Source organism: Urtica dioica, chromosome 10, assembly GCF_054948205.1.
Source record: "Urtica dioica subsp. dioica isolate 48M chromosome 10, U.dioica_male_clone48M_v1_H2, whole genome shotgun sequence".
In the NCBI taxonomy this organism is placed as follows: Eukaryota; Viridiplantae; Streptophyta; class Magnoliopsida; order Rosales; family Urticaceae; genus Urtica; species Urtica dioica.
Window position 1 is genome coordinate 20,911,287 of NC_142765.1, and position 22,994 is coordinate 20,934,280.

Consider the following 22,994-nt stretch of genomic DNA (forward strand, 5'->3'; position numbering starts at 1 on the left):
ACTCACATGTGTGAGTCCCACCTGATGTGAGTATATTAGCACTATTAGCGCGTTGATATATATATATATATATATATATAAATTTTTTTTATTAATCGGTAATTTTGAAATCATTATGCAAATTTAAAAAGTAATTTGTAATCTCTTTACGTTAATCAATATACAATAAATTTCTTTAGTAGCCAATAATCGTATACGACAATCATTTTAAATCCACGAAAAACTCGATGTGTATCTTCACCGTCAACGACCCGCCACGAGCGACAAATGCCAGAGATTGACCTCGCTACAGTCGAACATCGAACACGATTTTCGGATAAAAAATTGTCCGGTGATAGGGACATCAAAATCATTGGAGAAAATTGAGATTATTTTTTAGATTGCAGGGCTATAGTGGTCCTTATTTTATGAAAACAACAGGAAGGAAATAAATTAAAATTCACGCTATTTTAGATATCTTGATCCAAAAACCCGCTATTTGTGTAAATTTTGGTATTTGGTTTATCAGTTTTATGGCCCAAACAATTCCGCGTCACAGGTCAAATACGGCCCAAAGAGGTCTCACTTTTTGCGCCTGACTTCTGACACTTGAGAAGAACATTGAGAGAGAGAGAGAGAGGTAGTCACTTTATTATTATTATTTTTTTAAGATTCTTCTAAGTCTCCCACAAAACAAATTCGAACCCTTTCCGATTCAAAGCCATGGCTCGTCAATCTCTCGCCAGGCTTTTGGGTTCGATCTCAGCTCGAAGAGCTTCTTCAACATCTCCTTCTCCGGCCGTGTTCTCTCAAAATCGCCGGGGATATGCAGCGGCTCCTCCGCCGCCGCCGGCGGTGTTCGTCGACAAGAACACGCGCGTAATCTGCCAGGGAATCACCGGAAAGAACGGAACTTTCCACACCGAGCAAGCCATCGAGTACGGAACGAAAATGGTACGACAACATTTACATCGAATCCCATTGCATTATATTTATACAAACACGCAAGTCGAGAAAATTGAATTTTTTTATATTTTTTTTATAAGGGGTTTAGGGTTTAAGATCTGCTCTCATTTTGATCGATGTATCGTTCGTGACGTTGGTGTTTTCGTAAATTTATTGGGAAAGTAAAAATTACTCGAAGTTTGTAAAGATCAAATTATGATTTAACTTTGATTTCTCAAAAGGTTTAGATTTGGAACCCTAAACAAGTAAAGTTTGGCGCTTTGTTTTGAATATTTTCAATGTTTGGCTTTAAAAAAATTGTAAAATGAAGTCAAATAGTGATCTAGGTCTTGGTAATTATTTACTAGGATCGTAGCAGGTTTTCAAGCTTGCAAGTATTCACGGGTTTTTCACAATCTATCAAATTCACCGTCGTTACTATGAAATTGAAAAGCCATATATTTAAGATATTCGGATCTTTGAACTTCGGTTTAAGGGTTTTTAGAGTTCAATTTTTTCCAATAAATTGTTTAATGAATAGGTTAATATTATAGTGTGTTGATTCGTGGCCTTAAAAACAGGTCGGTGGCGTTACGCCAAAGAAAGGTGGAACCGAGCATTTGGGGCTTCCGGTTTTCAACTCCGTCGCTGAAGCAAAAGCTGAAACGAGAGCCAACGCCTCAGTGATTTACGTTCCTCCACCGTTTGCCGCGGCGGCGATCATGGAGGCCATCGAAGCAGAGCTTGATCTCATCGTCTGCATCACCGAAGGTGTCCCTCAACACGATATGGTAATCCCCTTTTTCAAATTTTTTGAATGCTTAAACGAATAACTATATTCCGTTATTCCCCAAAGATTTGGTCTGGCGGTAAGGATGAATGGTGAGATGTGTGAATAGACGTACGGTCTCAGATATTTCTTTGGACTCTAGAGATATAGCCTTATGAAAACTCAGGTTTTGCCATATAGCCGACCTTTGATAAATTTCAAGTAAATAGCTAGGATATTTTATCAACAAAACTAAAAAGACATTAGTAGTTGTAAATATTCGTTAATAATTGTAAATAACCATCAGACTCCAAGGGCATAAATGGAATGGTGAAAAATCCAAACAATGACACATCACCATAATGGCTATTTACTTAAAATTTACAAAAGGTTGACTATATAGCAAATGTCCAAATTTTGGTAGCTTAGTTACTCAATTAATTGTTCTTTAGGAGTGTCAAAAAAATTCGAATGCTTAGTGAATAACTATATTCCCCATAAACTAAAAAACTTGGGCCCACTGGGAGGTCGAGGTTGAACTGACAGATACCCCCGATCATTAAAAAAGAATGCAATGAAATGTCTTTGCGAGCCTTCGAAATCAAAATGGTTAACCTCTCTATCTCCGATTTATATGTATAGTTATATGAATTGTCACCGAGTTACTCTAAGCATGCTAAGTTAATTGGTTCTGTTGGGTGTTTTTTTGTTGTTGTTTAAAATACATACGAAGGACATTAACAAAAAATTTACTCATGGATGAACGCTAATTTCAGGTAAAAGTGAAGGCTGCTCTGAACAGTCAATCCAAAACGCGACTAATTGGCCCAAACTGCCCTGGTATCATCAAGCCCGGAGAATGCAAAATCGGAATTATGCCTGGGTACATCCACAAGCCTGGCCGTATCGGAATTGTTTCTCGATCCGGAACTTTAACTTATGAAGCGGTAAGTTCTAATTTTTTTTTCCGTCCACTTCACGAGTTTCGATTTCACCCTTGGGATTACTTTTTGGCGGAGGTGGTTGCTTCGGTGAATTATGACACATAATCATTCTACTTGCTTAAGCTTTTCTTGGGTTCTCCCCTTTTTTTTTCCTTTTTTTTTTCCCGTTTCCCATCACGGTCTCACGAGCAGCATAAATAAATTTATTTCCGGATTTTGTTTGTATTTTGTAGGTTTTCCAAACAACTGCCGTTGGGCTTGGGCAATCCACGTGCGTAGGGATCGGAGGAGATCCGTTTAACGGAACTAACTTTATTGATTGCATCGAGAAATTCCTAGTAGACCCTCAAACAGAAGGTAACCTCGCTGTTTCAAAACTATCGCAACCCTGATTTCGATTTCCGTTCCTTTGTTCTATATCTTCTCTAAATCTACATGTATAGAGGATTATGGGAACATGTTTAATGTTGTGGACTCATGAAAAATAAATTCACTTGCATGGTGTGTCTATTCAAATACTAATCTTCAGCGTCTGTATTATCCAACAGATTATTGGTAATTGTTGGGCTTGTATGTCTGCAATAGAAATGCTAATATATTTTCCATTCACCCACCTGTTATAATTAGTAACAGGCAGGGCGTGAATAATTAATGACTTGATTAAACCTTTACGGATCAGGGAAGATCAATATAACTTAAAAATAATCTGCTGATTACAGGTATTGTTCTTATCGGTGAGATCGGTGGCACAGCTGAAGAAGATGCTGCTGCATTAATAAAGGTAATTCTACATAACTTGTCACACACACACATATATATATATATATATATATATATATATATATATATTTTATATATCATTGTGCATGTCTACCCCAAGTTATAGCGACCTTTCATTTAGATAAAAATTTCCTTCATTTTGAACGGTGTTTAAAGTTGAAGTGTGTTGTTTTCTTTTTGTGTTTTAATACGGATTTTTGGCGTGAATAGTCGCTGGACATATTACACGTGATATTTTGGTACACAAACAAATTTTCCTAAATATGATAGTTCTTCAACCATCAGCTTGTGTAGTTTTAGTCCTTTACAAAAAAATGATTCTTCAAATGAAATCTATCACCTATAAAACCTATAAATATTTTCAAACTAAAAATAACTTGTCACTTTATGAAAAAGAAGTAAATTATGAGCTAACCATTTAGGGACCATTTTTACTCATAAAATCCGTTTATGTCCCATAATGCAACACATATGTTCCTGTACTATTTGCGCGAAAAGGCTTTTAATACTCATTAACACGTATCGGTACACTTGAAACAGGAAAGCGGAACTGAGAAACCCGTTGTCGGATTTATCGCCGGACTAACTGCCCCTCCTGGTCGACGCATGGGTCACGCTGGAGGTAATGCAACAAATGTTATTTTTTTCTTTCACTGTTGGTGATTATTTTCTTATTAAATTAACTAATAATAAAATAAGACACTTGCTCAGGGAAAAAAGGTTTTGATTAGAAGCATAACTCTGGAGTTTTTTTAACAAATTTTCACAGCCATCGTCTCCGGCGGAAAAGGCACAGCACAAGACAAGATCAAGACCCTCAGGGAAGCCGGAGTCACTGTGGTGGAATCTCCGGCGAAGATCGGGGCCGCGATGCTCGAGGTGTTCACCCAGAGAGGTCTCGTGAATTAGAGAGAGAGGCTTTTTAGCCACACATTCGTATCATAAAATATTCGATAGAGAAAAAAACCTCTACAGTTTCCAGAGTCTTAAAATTTATCAAACTGGTGATTTTATCTGCCGTAGAGCGTTTTTGGGAAATTTTCTCATTCTCTTCTTTTGTTTTGCTTTTCTTTTTTCTTTCCCCGGCCAATGTTGGTATTGCTTTTGTTTAATTGCAAATATGGTGGTTTTAATTGAATAAATAATGAAAATTGAATCTTATTGAAATAGTCGTTATATTTTCCCCTAGTTTTTTTGCATTATGGTTATGGACCGTGTTGATTTTTTTATTTACAACAATGCAACATTTAAGTGTTAATATATTCTTTAGTGTAAAGAAAAACTCGTAACCGAGTGGTTGATGAACAATGAACCATTCAGCATAACATGAAACTAGTTGAGTGTCAAGAAAAACTCGTAACCGAGTGGTTGATGAACAATGAGCCATTCAGCATAACATGATATTAGTTGAATTTAACGATCATTAATTATAAAAAATTTCTGAAATACTTTTATTGTAGATTATATAATAAAATTGGTATATATGGCATGAATAATATATATATATATATATATATATATATATATATATATTTATAGATTAATGCATATATACTTTTTATTTAAGTGAAATATCGAGTTTAATTTTTATTTTAAAAAAATATTGAGTTTTTACTTTCTGTTTAATTATATTAACGAAATTATATCATAAAATAGATAATTGTGTCACAAATATTCTTTATATTGACTTTTCATTAATGTTGACTACGATATTTATATGTGAATCTCATTTTATCTTTATTCATTCGCTCCTTATAGTCCTATATGTAATTTGTTGTAAAAAAAATAATAATAAAAACAACGATCTTTGAAATCTGAAATATCGTAGAGAACACAGACATACATAAATATAAAAATCATCGTATTCACTGATTCGAGCGTGAAATCCAGGAATCAAAGTCGCAGTTTGAGAGATATGAATTTTATTAGTTTAAATTTTGATTTAATTCGATTTCAAAATTGAGGATTGAGGGTTTTTATTTTTATTTTTAAATAAATATCATATGTAACTATAAAACGCGAATGAATTTTGGTAAAATAAAGTTTACATTTAAATATCAAAGACAACATTAATAAAATTCAATAAAAGAATGATTTGTAGCACACTTATCTATTTTAAAGTATAATTTCGTTATTTTAATTAAGCAGAAGATACAAATTCGACATTTTTGAAAATAAAAATTAAACTTTCACATTTCACTTAAACACAAAGTATATATATGTTATTTTTCAAATATTTTATGATGATATGGTCGCAAGTTTATTTTATTATATAAAGTGATGATAAAAATGTACAAGATTGGTGTTATTTTTGACCAATTCTTTCTATAAAAGTATACAGGTCCAATTAAACAAGTGAAAAAGCATCTCCAATTAACCAGGGTGTTTGTGATACTTAGGATAGTCTAGTGTTAATTCCACGCCACCTCATGTGTGGAGGTTGTGGGTTCAATCCCCACTGCTCGAAAAAAAAAATTAACCACGGTGTCACTGTAAATATAATTTGCTTCGAGATCTTTTCCATAATTTCTAAACTTGTTGAAGGTCTTACAAGTGCAATTTCAATAGTTTTATTTGTTTCTACTAAAAAGTGAAAAAGAGTAAATACGGTATATCCAAGTCCCCAGATCGGAAGCCATTTCACCCAAACTGGTCGCTTTGTTCGAATCGTACCGAACCACTTGTACTGCCAAATCCCACTGATCTCTCTCTCAATTTCAACAATTAGGGTTTAGCTTCCCCAAATCTCTGATTTCCATGGAGATTCGTATCACATAATTACCACAACATTCACATTTTCAGATCACGAAAACCAGTTTTTTTACATCCTCTGTCTACTCTGCATCTTCGATGGCGGTGACCAAATCCGAGTCGGTCAACGGCGCGGGAAAATCGGCGAGTCAGAGCTCGTCGAGCACGGATCTGCTCGGAAAATTCTCGATGAAGTCCTTTAAGCTCAAGACGAAGCAACAAGAGCTTCTGCTCCGGGTCTCGATCCTCGGCCTCGTCTACATCCTCGCCTTTGTCACTCGTCTCTTCAGTGTCCTCAGATACGAGTCGATGATTCACGAGTTCGATCCGTACTTCAATTATCGGACCACCCTATTCCTGACCGAGAAGGGTTTCTATGAGTTCTGGAATTGGTTCGACTCTGAGAGCTGGTACGATCGCTGCTTTGTCCTTGAATTTAATACTGTTGGAATTTCCGTATAGTTTCTCAGATGGTATTTGGGTTGTAGTTATGGCAGTTTTTGCTTTGTAGGAAAATTTTCCTGGTTCTGTATGTTTTGTCGCCTCTTACGTTTCAATATACTCGTCCTTATTCTAAAGAATTTGGTTTCACATTGTTTCTGCCTACAATTTTGTGTCGAAACAAGCTAAAGCTAAGAAGAGTAGATCACCTCTTGATTATATGTAATTCTTTTTTATTTTTTATTTTATTTTTTATTTTATTTCCCTTGGTAACCCTCGTAGTAATAATAATTGTTTAATCTAAATAAAAAATAAAAAAGCCTTCAAACCATGAACGGACTTGAACAAATAGAGCTATATGAAATGATTTCTTATTGTTATGTTGTGCCCGTGAAATGAACTCGAGTTGTGGTTTTTACCTGTTCAAGTGCGCAGGGCCTTTTCGTATCAGTCTCTGAATGCCTTTGATTTAGAGATGCATTATATCCCTCATCAATTGTGAATAGCTTGTCAGATCATTATTTGAAGTTTTTACATTCAATGTTTACCTCTCAACATGTACCAAATCGCCATGCTCTTGCTTCTGGTCATGGCAGGTACCCACTTGGTCGGATCGTCGGTGGAACACTCTACCCAGGCCTCATGGTAACCGCGGCCTTTATTTACTGGGGTCTCCGATTCCTGAGATTTGCCGTCCATATCCGAGAAGTCTGTGTCTTAACAGCACCCTTTTTTGCATCCAATACGACCTTGGTGGCGTACTTTTTCGGCAAAGAGATTTGGGACACTGGAGCGGGGCTCGTCGCTGCCGCATTAATCGCAATCTGCCCCGGATACATCTCGAGGTCCGTGGCCGGTTCCTATGACAACGAGGCCGTGGCCATCTTTGCCCTGTTGCTCACCTTTTACTTGTTCGTCAAGGCGGTGAACACTGGGTCACTCGCTTGGGCTCTGGGGTCGGCTTTTGGGTACTTTTATATGGTTTCGGCTTGGGGAGGCTATATTTTCATAATCAATCTGATTCCTCTATACGTGTTGGTCCTTTTGGTCACGGGAAGGTATTCAATGAGGTTGTACATTGCTTATAATTGCATGTATATTTTGGGGATGCTTCTGGGTATGCAGATTCGGTTTGTTGGGTTTCAGCATGTGCAGTCTGGTGAACACATGGCTGCCATGGGAGTCTTCTTCTTGATTCAGGTTCATTCTCCTTCGGATTATCTCATTTTTTCTTTTCAATAGTACATTATCTACGTTTCTAGTATCTGGCATTATATTCTTTGTCAATCCATTTCACGAGGAATCTATATACGAGCTTAGACACGACGAAAAAACAATTTTCTTATCATGTGCTTATTGGACCCAAAAAAAACTCCCATTTTTCATTTGTTATTCTTTATTCGATTTCTCATAGCAGGAAGTTTTAAGACACTTCAAGTCATTCATACGTTACATTTCCCATTACTTACTTTATATAGAGGGGAAAAAAACTTTGAACCAAATATAACTGGGCGAACTGATATTTCTTGTTCATATTGCTGATATTATTTACTTAAGCTTACGCATTATTTTTCAGGTATTTTTCTTCTTAGACTGGGTTAAGCACCTGCTGAGCGACACAAAATTATTTCAAGCTTTCTTGAGGATCACTGTTACGTCGGCGGTGTCCGTTGGTGCTGTTGCTTTGGGAGTAGGCATGGCATCTGGGTATATCTCCCCATGGACTGGGAGATTTTATTCTTTGCTCGATCCAACATATGCGAAAGACCATATTCCAATCATTGCTTCTGTTTCCGAGCATCAACCAACAGCTTGGTCTTCTTTCATGTTCGATTTCCACATCCTACTCATCCTCTTTCCAGCTGGACTATATTTTTGCTTCAAGAGGTTATCAGACGCCACGATCTTCATTGTAATGTACGGTCTGACAAGCATGTATTTTGCGGGTGTCATGGTTCGGTTAATTCTTGTGGCCACACCGGCAGTTTGTCTTATCAGTGCGATTGCCGTGTCTGCAACAATAAAGAATTTGACACAGGTTGCAAGGGCAGATGACAAGGGCTCCCAGTCTGGCTCTAGCAGAGGGAGCGCAAAGAGCTCTTCGAAGGTGAGACCTGCAATCTTCTATTGTCACGCAGTTCATGTTTTTTGTGTGATAATTCGAAAATTATTTATTCCATGTACCTTAGAGGTGTTGGTCTAGTGGTCAGGTCCTTGGACTATTTCCAAGAGGTCTTGGGTTCAAGCCCTAGCAATTGCTAGTGTTTCTAGTTCTCCAAATGTTAGCGGGGGACCTATGGACTAAACCCTAGTTAATTTATTTATTTATTCCAGGGACTTGTTCATAATCTAATACTAATTGTACTTTTGCACACTGGTGATTGAGAGTAGTAACTATAAGCAATAGAATCTTTTGAGATCATGTAAGCTTAGGGTTTTTGTCTTAGTGCCTTAGTTCCAATCTTATATTAACTATGAACTACGAGGTCACAACTAGGATTCTATTTTGGTCGTGTATATTTGGACGTCAAGTGTACATGACTAGAGATAGGATCCAGATTGTATATTTGGTGTGTTTATTTTTACTGGCATTGTATCACTCTGTGACTCTTAGTGTCTTGTTCTGATTTTTTATTTTATTATTTTGAATCTCATTTTAGATTGGCCTAGTGCTATTTAGGATTGTAATTTTCTGTTAAAGGGCTTTTCCACAACAAAGATATTTAATAAAGCTTTGTTTCTTCTAATCATTATACGGGTTTTGATTGATTACGGTCTTACTCATTTTCTTGCACAAACAGGTTGCCATTGATCAATCCCAGCCTTTTCAGAAGAATGGTGCTTTTGCATTACTATTCGGGGCATTTTACTTACTCAGTCGATATGCCACTCATTGCACGTGGGTCACATCAGAAGCGTACTCGTCTCCTTCCATTGTCTTGTCTGCAAGGGGTGCTCATGGAAACAGAGTCATTTTTGACGATTACCGTGAGGCCTACTTTTGGCTGCGCCAGAACACTCCTCCCGATGCTAAAGTCATGTCATGGTGGGACTATGGATATCAGATTACTGCAATGGGGAACCGAACTGTCATAGTGGACAATAACACGTGGAACAACACACACATTGCTACCGTCGGACGTGCAATGTCGTCTTATGAAGATGAAGCATATGAAATTATGCAATCACTCGATGTCAATTATGTCTTGGTGGTCTTTGGTGGTGTAACTGGTTATTCCTCGGATGACATTAACAAGTAAGGCCATCTGAATCACATCTTTTAATATTCATAAAGTTTTGCATCTTTGGAGAAGCAATTACAAATTATTTTCACCATATCATTTTTACCATTTAAGTTTAGAATAGGAGTCTGATATGTGCATCATATGTAATGCATTTTTTTTTCTTGTTCTGTTTAAAAAAAAATATCTAGCTCATGTTTTCTTTCTTTCGTAACTTGTTGCAGTTTTATTTACTTATTTCATAGAGAAAATTAAAATATTGTTGATAATTAAGACTTTTGGAAATATCGTTGATAATTAAGACTTTTGGAAGATATTATAATTGAAATTGACAGAGCTAGAGGGCACTAGACATCCCTAGGGAGACTTTGAAAATAATTACAGGAGACAGGGAGCCATTAGGAAATCACCACAACTATTTTTCCAAAATGGCCGTGTTTTTGTGCACAAGACTTATGATTCCTAACCCTCCATTTTCCTTCGGTTTATATCAAGTTGGCCAAGCCACTTTGTGTCTTCCTTGGGCTCTTTCAAACCCTTCTCAGAAAAAAATCCTTCAAGTTATTCTCAAGATCGTCGGCCACACCTGTAGGTTTTGTAGAGCCGCCGAGACCGCTTGAATAAGAGTCAATTCCTTTCCATTTCCCCAAACTCTTTGAAAGAGCTCTTGCAATTATATCCTCTTCGTTGTCAGTGACTACCCTGTCCGGCTTGTATAATTCCTAGATAGCTTTTTTGGCTTTCTTCCAAGTGGACATGAAAATGTGAAAGCTTTGAGTCAGTGGCCCCATATTTAGCCCACCCGGCCTTTGACTTCATAACTTGCCGCGGCTTAAATAGCACAATGTGCTGTAGTATGCTCTTTATTCACAGAGAGAATTCCGTGCCGTTTTTCTTCTGTTCACAAATTGTATATCTCATGTATGACAGTTATTATTATTTTTTTTTTGGGCGATGATGACCCTTGATGTTTTAAAAATAGATTTAAACTAATAATTTTTTCATGTTTGGTCAATGTCATGATATTCATAAAATTCTTAACGTATTCCAACACATAAGCAAAAAAATGTTGGGCTATTGTAAACTCAGTTATTTAATGGAATAATGAAATTTTCCTGATGCTAGGTTTTTGTGGATGGTGCGAATTGGTGGTGGAGTATTCCCAGTAATAAAAGAACCCGACTACCTTGTTAATGGGGAATATCGTGTTGACAAAGGTGCAGCTCCAAAGATGTTAAATTGTCTCATGTAAGTTTCTAAGCGCTTACCAATCTGCCAACTCTATTTGATAGGCATCCTTTGCTGTCTAAATGTTTACATCGTTCTGCGAGTTTCAATCTCTTCAAAATTGGACGATCCCCTGCTTTTATTTTTCTTATACTTGTTTTAGTGCGTCATTGATTTTCCTTTTAATATGTTCATATCTAGGTAACCACTTCAGGGAACTTTCGTTTTTTAGCTGAGTGATTACTTAGTCCCTGGGACTGTTGTTAGCACTTCTCATACTCAACTTTTTTTCCCTCTATTATCCTTTTCATAGGTACAAGCTATGTTATTATCGGTTTGGCGAGCTTACAACAGAATATGGAAAGCCTCCTGGGTAAGTTACACCATAGCTATCATTTGCGGTACATGTGAAGAGGTTATCTCTTACTAGTCAGCATGGACAATAACTTGAGACTAAACTGAGATAGAGCTTTTACCTTTTTGGAAATTGTTTGCATGTCTTCTGTCATATTAGGTTTCAAACTATTTTCATTAAATCTCTCTCTAATTTTATGTTTCCTTCCACATTTCCTTGTTTTGGTGGGCAATAGGTATGATCGGGCAAGAGGGGTCGAAATTGGAAATAAGGACATAAAGCTCGAACACTTGGAAGAGGCTTACACAACATCAAACTGGATCGTCCGTATTTATAAAGTGAAACCGCCCAACAACAGGCGGTGAGTTTTGAGTTATTACTACTACTAGAGAGATAAGAACTTATTATAGAGCTTAAAAATCGCCTTGAAAACATTATAGCTGTAGCGATAGCAAACCATAATTTTCCTTAGTTCGTCATCCTGCTTCCGAGGCTCCTGGTTATTTCTCGTTCGGCTATATGAAATGAAACATGTTTTTTAGTTTGCTTGAGTGAGACAGTTTAGATGCCAAATGTAACTGATTGGTTTTTGCAGCTTCGACTGAGGATCTGAGTTTCTAGTAAAAAAATGGAAGGAATGGACTTTTTTTTGGGTATTAGTTACTACTCGTGGTGATTAACTTTGTTCTTTGTTACTTGCCGTATGATTTGATCGACGCAATTAAAGTGAATACCAGAATAAGTCCAAAAATGAAAAATACCAAAGGCAATTTTGAGACAAATACAGCGACGATGGAAGATTGTTCAATATATAAATTGCCGGGCCAGTGGTTTAAAATATAAATTGTCGAGCCGATGGAAGATGGTTCTAGTTTTAGAAAAACTTGAGCGTTGATTTGAAATTCTACTGGATTTTTATTGATTTATAATTCTACAGGTTTTAGTTGGCGTTTTGGTAACTAAAAAAAAATGAAAATCACAAAAATTTTAGATATTCTCCATTATTATTATTATTTTTTTTTTGTCGAAGTTAACCAGAATTCTGAGAAGAATTGAATTATAATGAAGCGAAATAAATCGTTTTTCCGGGAGAGGAATGAAATTATAAGGAAGCAAAATAAACCATTTTCCTATAGTCTGCATTTGATCCTTCGTAAAAGTTCTAGCTTAGTTACATCATGAGAGGTTCATAATTATATCCCAAAGAAAGTTGATAAAAAAATAAAAATCTATATATTTGAGATATAGACAAATATTGAAGTTTAAACGAATCATAATTTCTTGTTTTTTTATTTATTTATTTATAAATAATGAGACCACGACCTCTGACTGGTGTAAAGTTGGTCTTTCTACGTCTAGATTGTTCTAACCAATATACTACACTTTTATATACCACGCAATACGATTCTGAGCATAGCAATCGGAGTTTATTAAAAAAATAAGATTATGCACGCATCTCAGATAGATACATAAAGCATGATCAAAAGTTAAAAACATTATACAAAATCATAATTACCAACTAAAAAACTCTAGCTTAGACATAATTACGTATTAAACAGATGATCAATGTTTGTAAATAATGCTTCACAAATATTATATTTGTGTAACACATGTCTACAAAGACTCCTTATAGAGAGAAAGCACAAAAGTCCTCAATCCTTTCCGAACCAAATAGGAATCATTCTTATTTAGCTACCTAGTCCAAGAAAAGAATAAACTAGAAGAGTACCTTAAGCTATTATATCACATTTTTACTATTCTCTAGAAGCTATAGCATTTCAAAAAATTATCTTTATAAACAGAAGTAAAAAATAAACAATTTTTTGCAAACACACATTGGAAGTTGACAATAATACCTCATGGAAGAAAGCACATCCAGGATTGAAAATGAGGGCAAAGTCACTTATCAGGACTTTGAACCTTATTGTGCTTGGTTAAGAGACGAAGAAAGTGATACGCTCGCAATTCATCTCCCAGGTTTTTTTTTTTTTTTTTTTCATTATCTTAAAAGTTTATTTTTCTTTTTATTACGTAGAATTTGATTTCGTTTATGGCGTACGTTTCTCACACTTGTGGGACCCACATGACAGGTGGGGCCCACCCTACGTGAGAGTACTACCAACGCGTTGACGATTATCATTTTTGAATAAGAAATTATCATAACCAAGCCTAAGTTTGTTTGTTTGTTTTTTTTTTTAAAAGCTCATGGTGTTAACATGACTATGTTTTTCAATTTTTTGTGATAATTTGTTTAAGATAATTCATATATTTTATATGCATCTATATTTTAAGGTAAATGTGAAAATTAAAAAATCCTACCAGCCAAAATATAATTGTATAGCGGAAGAATATGATTTGCTAACAATATTTAAGAATCAATTTATTTACCAAGCAAGAATATAAAAGATTTTATTACAATAAATTATGTTAACCAATGTATCAAAAACTTACAATCACAACATACATAAACTCTCTAAAACATCAATGAAGAATAATAATAATAAAAAATTGCTTACAGGTTTCACAAAGGAGCAAATCAGGGTTCAAGCAAATAACCAAAGACTCCTCGTAATTCACGGTCAGCGTCCGATCATCGAAGAATCCGACTCGTGGGCCCGCTTCAGCAAACACGTGAAACTTCCCGATGACTGCGACGAAAACACGATCACCGCAAAGCTTGTGTCCGGAGTTCTCACCATAACAATGCGAAAGAAAGACGCGTCTTCGATAGTTAGGACCACGGAAGTGCTTAGCAGCGAAGAAGCGAGGTCAAGCCAATCGATGGTCCACAATAATTTGGGACGGAAGTTCGGAAACTGCACGATAAAGCGGGCCACGGAGGATCGCGGCAAAGATGCGGAGATGAGAGGGTTGTTGAGTTTGGCCGGGAAAGTTGTCGTTGTTGTGATTGTTGTCGCAGTCTCCGGAGCTTATGTTCATGCTTTCATTACCAAAAAAAGACCATGTAACGTTGTGAACTAGGGACGACTTATGGCCTTTATGGAGTTGAGATTTAAATAAATACTATATAATAAAAAGTTAATGAAAATTGGTTGAGGATCATGCTTGTCTTTTGACCGAGAGCAGAAGATTAGCCTTTCTCCATAATAATAATAAAAGTAAAACTATTAGGAAATAAGAAAGATCTACTTATTATTGTTGAAGTAAAATTTTGATTTGTGTTTAACGTATTTTATTTTTTTAAATTATGGTTTGAGTTAGTATGATCTATAATTGTTGAGTTTGTGTGATCTAGAGTTGTTGTATCTAGAATTATCAAGAGTCATTTATTATTTGGAAAAAAGATGAGGACAACATTTTTGAAGTTCAACATTTTTAAAAGGAGTGATCTTTTGAAACTCCTCCAAAATAGTATTTTTTTCAATCAGTAAATAATCACTTGGGGATTATTTTTCTTACGAATAAAACTGTAAACACTAAATAAAGTTAATTATAGCTCAAAACAGCAAACAAAATTAAACATCAAGAAGTATAGAAATATGACGACATTTTGAAAAGCAAATTTTTTGTGATAATGACTTTAGAAACGCTATTCCTGTGATTAGTTTAAAAAACAAAAATTAGGAAAGTAGCCAATTTGAACATTTGACATTGTTAATTAGTCAACGTTTGGTAAATCTTAGATAAATAGCCGTAGATAATGATGTGACCTAATATATAGAGGTGGTTATTTATTTAAGATTTACGTATGTAAATACATGAAAATGACTATTTATCTAAGATTTATCAAACGTTGGCTATTTAACAAAGTCAAACGTTTAAATTGACTATTTTTCTAATAGACTCTTTTAAAAATGCACTATCACATGAAATTTCCACATATCATATTAAGTAATATAAAGCAAATACACAAATCTTCATCTTCCACAACAATATCCTCTTCCGTCTCTAGTTATCTTTTTATTTTTATTTATTTTTAAATCCTCTTAAAAATATGAATGAAAATAATTTATCCTTTTGAATTCTGACACTAAGTAGTTAGGAAGTAGAAACACATCGACCTTTCTCTCTCTGCAAAACTCTCTCTCTGCAAAACCCTCGTTCAAAGTTCAAACCCTCTGCTTTCTTGCCGCCGCCCCCCCTGGGAACCGGACGTCGGTGGTACGACTCCGACCCGGGGGGAAGGCGAAGGTCGCGTGTCTTCGCGAGTGGTGGCTTCTCCGGAATCGTTCTTCTCTTGACCTCGCACGACTTCCAAGGCGGTGACCGTGGGCATTTTCAGATCTGATTTTGGGTCCGTAGTGGAGGTTGGCTTTGTCTTCTTCTCCGACCGGGGCTGGTGCAGCGCTTCCGCCGGAGGTTCTTGCAGCAGTCGTGTTCATCGTGCTCCACCGGAGAAGGCAAAAGCAGTCCATCGGGGGTCCATGGCTTAGTTCGGCGCCGGCCTCGTCGTCCCGGTGGTTCGGTTCCTCCTCGGCGAGGGTGCCTCCGTCGCGGTCCTTGTGGGGTGGGAGGTCTTTGAGAGCTTTTTCTTTTTCTTTGAAGATAATATTAGTTTAGTTTTGTGTTTTGATTTCTTAGTATTAGTTCATGCTGGTACTGTAGTGAATCTTTATTTTTATTGTTGTGCTTTGGTTTTTTTGACTTGTTTTGGAGCCGGATTAGCCGTAGTCTCCTTATCCGTAATGGATTTCCTGTTAGGTTTTGATCTATGCAGGTGGAAGAATCATCTTCTTTGTGGTCATCGGACCAAGGTTGGTTGGATTTTTCCACCGCCAATCTTTGGGTTTTTGAACGAGCCTCTTGTGTGCTCTATTGGTGCTTGTAATCCTTCTCGTTGTCGGAAGTATGCACATTATGTACTTTTACCGGATTTTAGTGTTAGATTCACTTCGACTTAGGTCTAGGTGTTCCTTGTACTAAGGTGATATTCCCCTGTATGAATGGGTTTTTTTACCCAATTTTAATGAAAAATCCGTTTCTTCAACAAAAAAAAAAGTAGTTGGGAAGTATTTCTCATCAACGCAGCGTGATCACACCGATGTCATAGAATACAAAATCAACAGAGTGAAGGTACTACTATAAAGAATCGCCCCCATGCAATCCCTCAAAATCATAATGATGGGTCATGAGAAACTGAAACCAATCGTTGTTCTTCTCTCCTAGCGATGTTAGCTGGGAATGCTCTCAATTAAGACGATTCAGTAAATGCCTATCGATCCCCACAATGAATACATGGAGGAATGAAACTCTTGAATGCTCATATTGTTATATCGAAGCGCACGAATATCGGTCTCCAATTGATATTGTTTGACAAAATTGGACTGCGTGTATATTCTCTCCAGATGATCCCAATGGAATGTGTAACAAATTTTTTGATCCATACGATAATATTTTCGCATTTTCAGCTTCCCAAACATCAATCGAGTTGAGTTGACGTAATCAGTAGCCTTCTCATCGACAAGTCTGACTCTCGCATACATGAAACATAACCCTATAGACTATTCACGCAAAATACTCCTCATAACATAGTTTCAATACGAGTAATTTTTATTACAAAAAATTGGCTACGTAAGCCACCCAAACTATATGAATTGTAAATTAGCCAACCTTTGGTAAATAATCTGTAAATAGCCAACTTGCATACATGGCAACCTATTAACTACCTAAAATATATGTTTGGTTGTGTTAAATAAGACTTTTATTAATCTGTTAATAAGTTTATTTGGTTATTTACAAGAAATTAACCAAAGGTGGACTATATCTCAATCCACTATATCCGTGTGACTATATAATTTAATAACCCTTTTTATTATCCAATTAAACATAAATCGATCGAAGAGAATCATCCTTACGTCGCCATAACGAAAAGCAAAACTCAAATCTGAACACTCCAAAGACCAAATCCAAAAGGGACAAAGAAATCCCCAAGTCGAAATTCCAACAACTCATGAACTCAAAACAATTATTATAATTTTTTTTTTCCAGAGAGAGAATGGAAAACAAGTACCAGTATAAAAGAGAGGAGATTTTCAGATTTTGGATTTGCTGACACATTTTGGTTAAAAGGGTACTAATAATATATTTGAAACTTTAAGGTGTCAATTGAGAATTAAGCAAACGTTAAGGGACACAGATGTGATATACGGTATACCCCAACAACAAATACAACGAAGTGCTTCAAGTCCAATTTCAGGCAGTAAAAGAAGAGATCGAAGAAAAAAAACAGAAAAAATGGCGTCGAGCGTGATGACTCGGGCGAGTCGGATGAGAACGAAGCTACAATCGGCGCTTGAAGCCATCGTTCTCGAAATCGATGACGTGTCTCACCAGCACGCTGGTCACGCCGCCATGAGAGCCAACCCCTCCGCCGCCGCCGCCGGAGAGACTCACTTCAACCTGAAGGTGGTCTCGCCCAAGTTCGAGGGCTTGAGCCTCGTGAAGCGCCACCGAATGGTCTACGAAGCTCTCTCCGACGAGCTCGATTCCGGTCTCCACGCTCTCTCCATCGTCGCCAAAACCCCTTCCGAACAACAATTGCCTAGAAAAGGGCTGACTTGAGATTATGTTTAAGGTAACTCGTTTTTTTTGTTTGTTTATCGTATATTTGATTTTAATGAGGGTTTGATTTTTTTATTTTTTTTATTGTGGAGTTTTACGAACTATAATCGAAGTGATTTAGTTTATTGGTGTCTCAGGTTTTGAAATTTTGTGATCAATTGTCCAAACGTTCAATACATAGGATGATTTATAAATGGATGAGAATGATCGTGCAGTTTGAGATCTTTATTTTTATTTTTATTTTTTTTAATTTCATCATCCTTCCAATCTTTAATTTATAAAGTTCTTATACACCAAGATTTTTCTAAGCAGCGAATCTTTAGCATGTTTCAGCCAGTTTTTCAGCTACATATATCTCAGCGATTTTCAATCTGCTTGATCAAAACTCAGAAATTCTCTTGAATTAACTTCCTTTTTTTTTTCCTTTTTCTTTTTCCTTTTTGAAGGATTACCTGGTTTGTTTGAATTTAAACTTAATATAGTAGTATCTAATGGATTGGAAAGAGTTTAGACTAGGCGTAGGATAGGATTATAGTTTAATTTCATGTTCTATTCTTATGATTGTGGTGATAATTTCTTCTTCATGAGCTTGCTTCTGCCATGGATTTAGATTTTAAAACTGCTCTTTGATACATTGAGTTTCGAAGCTCTAAATCAAACCATGTTTTCAGATTCAGTCTGATCATATCTTCTTAGCTGAGATGAAATAATAGACTGAGAATCTCTCTGCCATTTGGAATCATCGAGCTAGCTGGATAATCGGGAAGAATTAGACTATCACGGCTAACACAGACCCCAATTCCCAAGAGAGCTCATTTGGCTTCTCCTTTTCGTCATTAGATTCTTGAGTTGTAGATTCTCCAAATCCAAACGCAGTTCAGTATTCTCTTTTTGCTTTCGACTAAATTTATCTTCGTATGAACGCATTTAGTTTTTTTTATGCCTCCGAACTGTTTTCTTCCGCACTTAAACTTGATTTTCACTCCGAGCCACGGTAATTAAAAAAACTGTTTGCCAACTTGTTTTCAAATTGTCTAGACTTCCTTATAGTACTGTCTCCCACTTAAAGTTTTGTCCTATGTTCTTTAATTTTTTTTTCCTCTTTCTTGTCAAGTTATACTTTATTTTTTATTTTATTTTAAAGTGATGTATCTCTGGACTGAATTTAATGTTTCTATAGGTATAGTTCATCGGTTTATAAAGCTCAGAAGAAGTGGATTTGGTCTCTGCTTGGTTTCACCAACAATGGCTAGCAATAAATCACTAGATACTTTTTTCGGTTATAAATTTTTTTTTTTTTTTTTTTTTAATTTTTTTTAGTGGGGTGGTCTAACATAGCTTCCCATGATTGTTAAATTTTCTTCGTAGCATTTGTTGTTTTCATTGATGCCAGAAGAACATTGGATGTATTCAATATAATCGCAATTTTACCGTTTCATGAGTGAATTTTAGCTTTCCACATTTTGATTTGTTATGATTCAAAAATGAAGTTAAATTACTTATCAGCAAGCAGTTTGATAGATCTTGAATTCTGCTTAATTTGAAATTATCTTGATGCTTGATATTGGTGAATGGTGATCTAAATTAAAATATAATTTTGCATAAACCATATTCATTCTGATTTTAATTGGTGGTTTGTAGACTTATATGATTATTAGCGTTTTAATTACATCATCTCAAGTTTTACAACAAGATAAATAGATAAATTTTGGTTAAAAAGAAATCCTAACTGTTGTACACACGGTGTATCATCTAAATAATATAATATTTCAAGAATGCAAGTTATATATTCACATGAAAGTGAAACAAGAAAACTTATTATTGTCCGGTAATTATTTTGTCAAGAAATGTCTAATTTATGTAACAAGAAAAAAAACAAAAAAAAAAGGTATGCCTTGGAATCAGTTTAGCCATCAAATCGCTAACTCTTTCATTCTATTCAATGGACAAGAATGTTTTTGGGTGAAAAGTGGTTTTTATGTCTTTAGACTTTCAATTATTTCTTCTTCCGGGATCTGCATTTCCCTGCTTGGTGACCCACCCTAAAAAAAAAATTAGGAAAAAAAAAGAAATTTAAAACTGTAATGTAGAAAAAAAAAAAAAAAAAAAAACTCCGACCATTTTTAAACATCACGCAAGTGGAATTGACATTGGGCTAAAAAACACAAGAATGAACGAGAAAGCCTCAATCTCCAAGGAGCTAAACGCTAAACACTCAAAGGTGAAAGGTCCTTAATTATATATTTTTTTTTCAATCTTAATTTTATATTTTTTTAATAAAATTATTCTTCTTTCTTTGGTGTATTGCATGTTAAGTGTTTAATTTGTTTTGAGGTGTTGTGTGTGCATTGCAGATTTTAGAAGGCCTTTTGAAATTGCCACAGAACAGGGAATGTGCTGATTGTAAAACAAAGTAACTTTCACATCCCAATCTTCCTATATTGTTACATACATATGTATTTAGGAACATAATTACAAAGCTAATCTCAATAAATTACGTTCCAAGACAATAAAATTATACACACGGTTGAGTTTTATTAGTTGATCTTTGTTTATGACATTACCTTTTAGGGCGCCGCGATGGGCGAGTGTGAATCTCGGAATATTTATATGCTTGCAATGTTCTGGAATTCATCGCGGTCTCGGAGTTCATATCTCAAAGGTTATTTTTGTCACTTTGAATTTATCTTTTTAATTATAAATGTCTTACTTCATGTATAAACACAAGACAATTTCATCAAGATTCTTTCTATTCTCGAATAGGTTCGATCGACTACTTTGGATACGTGGCTGCCGGAACAAGTCGCGTTCATGGAATGTAAGAATGTGTATTGTTTAATCCGATTTGTAACACAAACTTCCTTTTATTTCACTGGAGTGACTAACATTTGTTTTTAATCGCTACAATTTTTTTTTTTTTTTATATGTCCTCTAGCTATGGGTAATTTCAAAGCAAACAAATACTGGGAAGCAAAACTGCCTTTGGATTCCGACAGAACTTCGACAGAGAAGTTTATTCGCGACAAGTAAACCAATCGTTATTGCCTTAAATTTCCTTGAAATAACTTGCTCACCAAGCTATCCGTTAAGCGTCTCTAAATATTTGCAGGTACGAGGAAAAAAGATGGACCGAGAAGAAGGTTAACAAAGCGATCGAAAACGGACTGTTTGTCAAAGTGAGATGTGACAGTCCTAGGAAAGTCAGAAGCCTTTCCCTCGAAGAACAAATTCTCACAAACCACGTGACGCCAAAAGCTTCTCAGTTTAACAAATCTCGCGGAGTACGTTTCTTCTTCTTCTTTATCTTCAACAAATTTTGTACCACATTTTGCCAATTTTGCTCTTCGATTATCCGGTCAAATCAACTGAGATTCGATTTTGGTTCTGAAGCAGAGCTCGCTGGACATGACTAATGGTCTCAATGTGAATGCGATGGTTGAGTGTCAAGATTCACAGAGTAATATTAAATGCAACGCCGAACTATACAGCTTACTATACACCCACGATAACACCAACGATGCTCCGACAAATTGGGCAACTTTCGATTGTAAGACTAACTTAATTTTTTGCTGTTAATACCTGATTGTAAATTTCTTCATGTGTCTTTTTTTTTATTCTTTGGGACCAAAGCGAAATTGACAACAATAATATCAATTGCTTGTCACTTACCAAAAATCAACCAAAACCCAAATATCGACACATCTAGTTTCAAATCGGTCACGAATTGAGTTGATTTCGTGACACATTGGTCACGAACTGATTGCAGTTCGTGATCGATTTGATATTAAATGTGTCAAGATTTGAGTTTTGGTTGATTTTTGGTAAATGACGAGCAAATGATATTATTGCTGTCAATTTCCCAAGTAGTGCTTTTCATTTTTGTCCACTTTTTCAATATGAAAAAATCACTCTAAGGTAAATATTTTGTGCTTCCCTTTTTGCAGGATAAAACTTGGATTGAGGCTGTAACATAATGGATTGAAGTCGTAATTACAGAAGAAGAAGAAGAAAAAAATTGTGTAATATATTCTTGGTCATAAAGGTTTGTAATTTGTCTTCCAAAAAAAAAAAAAAATTGGAATTTTAAGACCTTAGAGAACAAATATTTGGCTTATCATATCAAACCATCTTGTTCAAGTTGTTAACTTCTTGACACTTCCATACATAATTAAGTCATTTTCCAGTATTTGTTTCATAGTAATTTATGTATTGACCTTTCTGCTTTTTTTTTTTTTTTCCCAGATAAATGGATTGCCTGTTATATATGGAAGACTTCAATAGATCACTTCTCTCCTTCCCATTTTTCTAGTTTTTCGATGAATTCTGATACCCACGATTTTTTTTTTTTTTCCAACCTAAACTCTTGGTCAAATATTTATTAAAAAAAAAATCATATTATTTTTATTTTTCTCTTTTTCGTTAGATCACTATCATTCTTTCTTAAATGAAGCTAATCATTTGGCTTTATAATGACTGCTTTTGGTAAATATTACGCACTCCATGCATACATGACAGGCCAATATTTATAGCCTACCCCATGTTTTTTTTTCTTCTTTCATTATTATTGATATCTCGTCTTTATTTCTCTTACAACTAAGACGAATAGATATAAAGTTGCCGCATATAACGCCATATTTAATTTTTGTGATAATGAATATTTTTGGTACCATAGGCGAAGTTAGAAACGTCCATGTTTACTTTTATTGGGATAAATAATGAGTGACGTGGCTACTTAGCCAATTTAAATTTGGGCTCATCAAAATATTCCAACTTTTCAAAATTAAGGTAAAGTAGCCAAAAAAATTTAAAATCACTAAATTAGCATTTTGCTTATGTTGCGACACAGACTTCATTACTTTCCAAAACGCAAAACACTATACTCAAACCTTAGCCCGAACGTTGTCGCCTCAGTCATAAATCCTAGCCCGAATGTTGTCGCCTCCGTCGTAGTCGAACTTCTCCATCGTCGTCGATCTACGTCGCCGTTATCGTCGACCTCCGTCGCAGTCGAGCTCGCCGTCGTCGTCAATCTACGTGCA

At 35.7% G+C, this 22,994-nt stretch overlaps 5 protein-coding genes across 7 annotated transcripts; all 5 read left to right on the plus strand.

Moving 5' to 3' along the window:
- Positions 1–637: 637 nt before the first annotated feature.
- Positions 638–4,605, plus strand: LOC149383919 (succinate--CoA ligase [ADP-forming] subunit alpha, mitochondrial). Its single transcript, XM_089629337.1, has 7 exons — positions 638–933; positions 1,506–1,715; positions 2,470–2,640; positions 2,871–2,994; positions 3,357–3,418; positions 3,958–4,039; positions 4,187–4,605. The coding sequence occupies exons 1-7, from the start codon at positions 703–705 to the stop codon at positions 4,324–4,326; spliced, it is 1,020 nt and encodes a 339-aa protein (XP_089485463.1). The 5' UTR covers positions 638–702; the 3' UTR covers positions 4,327–4,605.
- A 1,395-nt stretch (positions 4,606–6,000) lies between these two features.
- STT3B (staurosporin and temperature sensitive 3-like b) lies at positions 6,001–12,092 on the plus strand. The gene is made up of 7 exons (XM_089628702.1): positions 6,001–6,578; positions 7,206–7,809; positions 8,186–8,716; positions 9,411–9,865; positions 10,977–11,099; positions 11,392–11,451; positions 11,669–12,092. The coding sequence occupies exons 1-7, from the start codon at positions 6,268–6,270 to the stop codon at positions 11,796–11,798; spliced, it is 2,214 nt and encodes a 737-aa protein (XP_089484828.1). The 5' UTR covers positions 6,001–6,267; the 3' UTR covers positions 11,799–12,092.
- Positions 12,093–13,198: 1,106 nt separating this feature from the next.
- Positions 13,199–14,592, plus strand: LOC149383921 (inactive protein RESTRICTED TEV MOVEMENT 2-like). Its single transcript, XM_089629269.1, has 2 exons — positions 13,199–13,410; positions 13,952–14,592. The coding sequence occupies exons 1-2, from the start codon at positions 13,293–13,295 to the stop codon at positions 14,413–14,415; spliced, it is 582 nt and encodes a 193-aa protein (XP_089485395.1). The 5' UTR covers positions 13,199–13,292; the 3' UTR covers positions 14,416–14,592.
- A 2,897-nt stretch (positions 14,593–17,489) lies between these two features.
- Positions 17,490–19,414, plus strand: LOC149383922 (BolA-like family protein). Of its 2 annotated transcripts, XR_016301932.1 has the most exons (3): positions 17,490–17,968; positions 18,627–18,830; positions 19,136–19,414. XR_016301932.1 is itself a non-coding variant. In XM_089629681.1 (2 exons), exon 1 carries the CDS (start codon positions 17,629–17,631, stop codon positions 17,953–17,955), a length of 327 nt encoding a protein of 108 aa, XP_089485807.1. In that variant the 5' UTR covers positions 17,499–17,628; the 3' UTR covers positions 17,956–17,968; positions 19,136–19,414. The 2 variants fall into 2 exon arrangements, 1 of the variants encoding a protein (XP_089485807.1); XM_089629681.1 differs by lacking the exon at positions 18,627–18,830 and having other exon boundaries at positions 17,499–17,968.
- Positions 19,415–19,586: 172 nt separating this feature from the next.
- LOC149383923 (putative ADP-ribosylation factor GTPase-activating protein AGD15) lies at positions 19,587–22,101 on the plus strand. 2 transcript variants are annotated; one of them, XM_089629679.1, is made up of 8 exons: positions 19,587–20,176; positions 20,310–20,368; positions 20,527–20,617; positions 20,719–20,773; positions 20,891–20,981; positions 21,065–21,236; positions 21,346–21,502; positions 21,900–22,101. In XM_089629679.1, coding segments are annotated over exons 1-8 (678 nt in total). In that variant the 5' UTR covers positions 19,587–20,125; the 3' UTR covers positions 21,902–22,101. The 2 variants fall into 2 exon arrangements, with proteins under 2 accessions (XP_089485805.1, XP_089485806.1); XM_089629680.1 differs by having other exon boundaries at positions 21,349–21,502.
- Positions 22,102–22,994: the final 893 nt, after the last annotated feature.